Source organism: Salvelinus sp. IW2-2015, linkage group LG24, assembly GCF_002910315.2.
Source record: "Salvelinus sp. IW2-2015 linkage group LG24, ASM291031v2, whole genome shotgun sequence".
Taxonomy (NCBI): domain Eukaryota; kingdom Metazoa; phylum Chordata; class Actinopteri; order Salmoniformes; family Salmonidae; genus Salvelinus; species Salvelinus sp. IW2-2015.
This window is the reverse complement of record NC_036864.1, coordinates 7,991,857-7,997,993: the sequence shown is the minus strand read 5'-3', so window position 1 is coordinate 7,997,993 and position 6,137 is coordinate 7,991,857. Positions and strand designations below refer to the sequence as shown.

The following is a 6,137-nucleotide window of genomic DNA, read 5'->3' as shown; positions in this document are numbered from 1 at the left end:
AATGAAAGACCCATACTCTCCCACATATCGTTCTCATAGTTCTCCAGAATGAATTCTGTTCACTTCAAATGCATGATACGGCTGTGTGGCAATGAAAGGACATTTTATTTTTCATCCCTAAGAGTGTCATGCTGACAGTGATCTGTATCAGAGAACAAACACTTGGTTGTGTTATTATTCCTTGGCAAACACCAGTATATTTCACAAACCCTCTGAAATTATTAAATGCACAGATTATTGTTTGAGCTGAAATGCATTATCTCTCACAGAGCCAGAGATAAATAGCCAACATCATGTTCCGTTTATAGTAGACAAACATAATACACTCTGACTGGTACACAAACGCTCATGAATATGGCTGAGTGGTTCCAGTGGATTCCAACAGGTCTGTCAAATTAAGACATATGATATTTCCAAATGTCCAGATAAACTGAATTTCCTTGGTTCGGTGTGTTTTGAGTGAGATGAAGAGTTGACATGTCCTTACAGCAGTCTTTGCTGAACAGGTTTCATCCAGTCAGTGCTACGTGGTGATATTCCCAAACATTCCCAACGAGGAGGAGGGATGTTGGGAAAACTACAACGATTCCTCCCTCCTTCACTTCCGGATAGTGGTGACGCTACAGGAGGCAAGCCTCGGCTAAGAGCTATTTCGTTTCTGTGACAAATTTCCAATCCCAGCTGTGACAAAATAGTCATAAAAGTCCCACAGTCCAGTATGTCATTGTCATGTTGTCCAACGGGAAAGAGAGGAGGAGGGGGGGGGGGCATGGGGGGTATTCACTCTCCTGCAACTGTGCCCAATCTCTCTCATAGCTCCTACCCTCTTTTTCTCAACCCCCTTCTCTCCCCTCATCCAGTCTCACACTTTCTCCTCATCCCCTTATTCTTTCCCTCTCTCAGTGTCTGTGAATAGGGGTGAGGGGTGGTGGTTGAGGGGCAGATGGGTGACAGTTTATCCCCCCCCCCCCCCGCTAGGACAGTGTCTCCATCTCAAACTGGGTGTGTCCATGTCCGTTAGATGTGTCGCAGTATTGGACCAGGCCTCAGCGGGCGAGTGTTACCCGATTTAGGAGCCTCCCCTTGGGGTGGGTGGTGATGGTTAGAGGTCCAGGGTCGGTTCTGGGGGGGGTTCGGGTGGGGTGGGCTCGGGGGCTTGCGGTCGAGTAGAGGGCCAGAGCAGGGTTAGGGTCAGGGTCATGCCAGAATCTGGGCCACTCCTATAGACACACCCAGGAAACGCAGCACCTGCAGTTGCTTAGTCCCCGGATGAAACTGTAGATCTTCGGCCCGCAGCCCTGTAGTACACACACACACACACACACACACACAACACACAGAACAGACAGACAGACAGACAGACAGGACAGAACAGACAGACAGACAGACAGACAGACAGACAGACAGAAGACAGCAGACAGACAGACAGACAGACAGACAGACAGACAGACAGACAGACAGACAGCAGACACAGACAGACAGACAGACAGACAACGAGACAGACAGACAGACAACAGACAAAGAACACAATAAGGCTTGTCATTTTAAGAGTGAACCTATTTCATGTTGAAATATGGCATATGTTTGATCCATTGTTATATCTAATGTTAACATTCATGAATATTCATGCTGTTTTCAATGTTTCAGTCTGTCTGTCTCGCCAGGGCAGACCTCCCATACTAAGTCTGTGATTGTACATTGCCTGTAGGAACAAAATGAAAACGCTTTCTCATCCTATCACATGGATAACATGTACAGGAGAGAAAGAAACAGAGGGGGAGAGAGTGAGAGAAAGAGAGATGTAGGGGAAGAGAGGACGACGGTAGAGGGTGTGGAAAGAGAGGGAATAGTAGTGGAGTATAGAAAGCCAGTCTATTACTTCCTGACTGAGGGATATTCACTCTGTTGGTGCTACATACCAGACTGATCTACTCTACACCTTACTGCTGCCAGAGAGAGAGAGAGAGAGGTGGGAGAGAGAGTGAGAGAAAAGTGGGAGAAAGGAAAGTCCTGTGGAGAAAGGGTAGTAAACGTGGGGGAGAGGCTGTGATAAAGAAAGAGAGAGAAAACAGACAGGAGATAGAAAGGATGCTCCATACATTCCCCTTGACTCCCTCCTCTACTGACTGTCTCCCTCCTCACTGACTGACTCCCTCCTCTACTGACTGACTCCCTCCTCTACTGACTGACTCCCTCCTCTACTGACTGACTCCCTCCTCTACTGACTGACTGACTCATCCTCCATACACACCAGCATCTCTTTGTCCCTCTGTATGGCCTGGTTCTACTTAGTGAGGCGTAGCAGCAGCACTAACACTTCATATGAACCTCTCAGAGTTACATTTAACACAATTAGTAGCCTCTCTCTCCCCCTTTTCCTGTATCAGCACTCTCTTTACCTCCTCCTCCCTTCCCCCACACCCTCTCTTTTCCAGTGTCACAACCTCCCCTTTCTCCACCCTCTACCTCCATCTTCCCAGGCATGCCAGTCCAGGTGTGTATTTTGTTTATTATTTACAACGATGTCTACACCGGCCAAACTTGGATGACGCTGGGCCAATTGTGCGCCGCAACTATGGACTACCAATCACGGCCGGTTGTGATACAGTCTGGATTCGAACCAGGTTGTCTGTAGTGACACCTGAGATGAAGCGTCTTAGACCACTGCGCCACTTGGAAGCCCCTGTATGTGTATGTCAGGCAGGAACAGCCTCTCACCAGCATTTCTCACCCAGGTGACAATGGGCAGCCTGGCAGTCTACACTGGCACACCAGGCCTGCTAGAACCTGTTAGAGCCACACAACTTGGCCTGGACCATGGGAGGGGAACTGTGGCTAAGGCTAGGGGTTAACAGTGTTGACTAAACACAGCAGACAGACAGTTGAGGTGGAGGTGGTCAGACTGGATAAAGGACAGGGTTGTTTTGGGTGTAGACCAGGACAGGGGTTGACTAAAACACAGCAGCAACATGTTGAGGTGGAGGTGGTCAGACTGGATAAAGGACAGGGTTGTTTTGGTGTTAGACCAGGATAGTGGTTGACTAAACACAGCAGACAGACATGTTGAGGTGGAGGTGGTCAGACTGGATAAAGGACAGGGTTGTTTTGGTGTTAGACAGGATAGTGGTTGACTAACACAGCAGACAGACATGTTGAGGTGGAGGTGGTCAGACTGGATAAAGGACAGGGTGTTTTGGTGTTAGACCAGGATAGTGGTTGACTAAACACAGCAGACAGACATGTTGAGGTGGAGGTGGTCAGACTGGATAAAGGACGGGTTGTTTTGTGTTAGACCAGGATAGTGGTTGACTAAACACGCAGACAGACATGTTGGGTGGAGGTGGTCAGACTGGATAAAGGACAGGGTTGTTTTTGGTGTTAGACCAGGATAGTGGTTGACTAAACACAGCAGACAGACATGTTGAGGTGGAGGTGGTCAGACTGGATAAAGGACAGGGTTGTTTTGGTGTTAGACCAGGATAGTGGTTGACTAAACACAGCAGACAGACATGTTGAGGTGGAGGTGGTCAGACTGGATAAAGGACAGGGTTGTTTTGGGGTTAGACCAGGACAGGGGTTGACTAAACACAGCAGACAGACATGTTGAGGTGGAGGTGGTCAGACTGGATAAAGGACAGGGTTGTTTTTGGTGTTAGACCAGGATAGTGGTTGACTAAACACAGCAGACAGACATGTTGAGGTGGAGGTGGTCAGACTGGAATAAAGGACAGGGTTGTTTTGGTGTTAGACCAGGACAGGGGTTGACTAAACACAGCAGACAGACATGTTGAGGTGGAGGTGGTCAGACTGGATAAAGGACAGGTTGTTTTGGTGTTAGACCAGGACAGTGGTTGACTAAACACAGCAGACAGACATGTTGAGGTGGAGGTGGTCAGACTGGATAAAGGACAGGGTTGTTTTGGTGTTAGACCAGGATAGTGGTTGACTAAACACAGCAGACAGACATGTTGAGGTGAGGTGGTCAGACTGGATAAAGGACAGGGTTGTTTTGGTGTTAGACCAGGACAGGGGTTGACTAAACACAGCAGACAGACATGTTGAGGTGGAGGTGGTCAGACTGGATAAAGGACAGGGTTGTTTTGGTGTTAGACCAGGACAGTGGTTGACTAAACACAGCAGACAGACATGTTGAGGTGGAGGTGGTCAGACTGGATAATGGACAGGGTTGGTTTGGGGTTAGACCAGGACAGTGGTTGACTAAACACAGCAGACAGACATGTTGAGGTGGAGGTGGTCAGACTGGATAAAGGACAGGGTTGTTTTGGTGTTAGACCAGGACAGTGGGTTGACTAAACACAGCAGACAGACATGTTGAGGGTGAGGTGGTCAGACTGGATAATGGACAGGGTTGGTTTGGTGTTAGACCAGGATAGTGGTTGACTAAACACAGCAGACAGACATGTTGAGGTGGAGGTGGTCAGACTGGATAATGGGACAGGGTTGGTTGGTGTTAGACCAGGATAGTGGTTGACTAAACACGCAGACAGACATGTTGAGGGTGAGGTGGCAGACTGGATAAAGGACAGGGTTGGTTGGTGTTAGACCAGGATAGTGGTTGACTAAACACAGCAGACAGACATGTTGAGGTGGAGGTGGTCAGACTGGATAATGGACAGGGTTGGTTTGGTGTTAGACCAGGATAGTGGTTGACTAAACACAGCAGACAGACATGTTGAGGTGGAGGTGGTCAGACTGGATAAAGGACAGGTTGTTTTGGTGTTAGACCAGGATAGTGGTTGACTAAACACAGCAGACAGACATGTTGAGGTGGAGGTGGTCAGACTGGATAAAGGACAGGGTTGGTTTGGGGTTAGACCAGGACAGTGTGACTAAACACAGCAGACAGACATGTTGAGGTGGAGGTGGTCAGACTGGATAATGGACAGGGTTGGTTGGGGTTAGACCAGGACAGGGGTTGACTAAACACAGCAGACAGACATGTTGAGGTGGAGGTGGTCAGACTGGATAAAGGACAGGGTTGTTTTGTGTTAGACCAGGATAGTGGTTGACTAAACACAGCAGACAGACATGTTGAGGTGGAGGTGGTCAGACTGGATAAAGGACAGGGTTGGTTTGGGGTTAGACCAGGACAGTGGTTGACTAAACACAGCAGACAGACATGTTGAGGTGGAGGTGGTCAGACTGGATAAAGGACAGGGTTGTTTTGGTTAGACCAGGACAGGGGTTGACTAAACACAGCAGACAGACATGTTGAGGTGGAGGTGGTCAGATTGGATAAAGGACAGGGTTGTTTTGGTGTTAGACCAGGATAGTGGTTGACTAAACACAGCAGACAGACATGTTGAGGTGGAGGTGGTCAGACTGGAATAAAGGACAGGGTTGGTTTGGGGTTAGACCAGGACAGTGGTTGACTAAACACAGCAGACAGACATGTTGAGGTGGAGTTTGTCAGACTGGATAAAGGACAGGTTGGTTGGGGTTAGACCAGGATAGTGGTTGACTAAACACTGCCTGCCTACCTGCCCTGCCTGCTTGCCTGCCTGCCTGCCTGCCTGCTGCCTGCCTGCCTGCCTGTTACCTGCCTGCATGACTGCCTGTTTGCTGCCTGCCTGCCTGCATGACTGCCTGTTGCATGACTGCCTGTTTGCCTGCCCTACTGCCTGCCTACCTGCCTGTCTGTCTGCCTGCCTGTTTGCCTGCCTACCTGCCTGCATGCCTGCCTGTTTGCCTACCTACCTACCTACCTGCCTGCCTGCTTGCCTGCCTACCTGCCTGCCTGTTCTGTTTGCCTACCTACCTACCTACCTGCCTGCCTGCTTGCCTGCCTACCTGTATGCCTGCCTGTTTGCCTACCTACCTAGCTACCTGCCTGCCTGCTTGCCTGCCTACCTGCCTGCCTGTCTGTTTGCCTGCCTGTTTGCCTGCCTTCCTACCTGCCTGCCTGTGTGCCTGCTTGCCTACCTACCTACCTACCTACCTACCTACCTGCCTGCCTGCTTGCCTGCCTACCTGCCTGTCTGTTTGCCTGCCTGTTTGCCTGCCTGTTTGCCTGCCTACCTACCTGCCTGCCTGCGTGCCTGCCTGTGTGTTTGAGTGGGTGTGTGAGAGAAAGGTGAGATATTAAAATAGAAATAGAGAGAGAGACTCTAGGGTGA

General features: G+C 49.6%; 1 protein-coding gene across 1 annotated transcript in view; it reads right to left on the bottom strand.

The window, feature by feature from the left end:
* Window positions 1-1,102: 1,102 nt before the first annotated feature.
* LOC111951258 (tetraspanin-12-like) overlaps window positions 1,103-6,137 on the bottom strand; it is a gene marked incomplete at its 5' end in the record, with an annotated part of 30,344 nt that continues 25,309 nt past the window's right edge. The window contains 3 exon segments of the mRNA XM_023969296.3: window positions 1,103-1,203; window positions 1,206-1,268; window positions 1,271-1,298. Of these exon segments, the coding sequence (XP_023825064.2) occupies window positions 1,103-1,203; window positions 1,206-1,268; window positions 1,271-1,298 (192 nt within the window).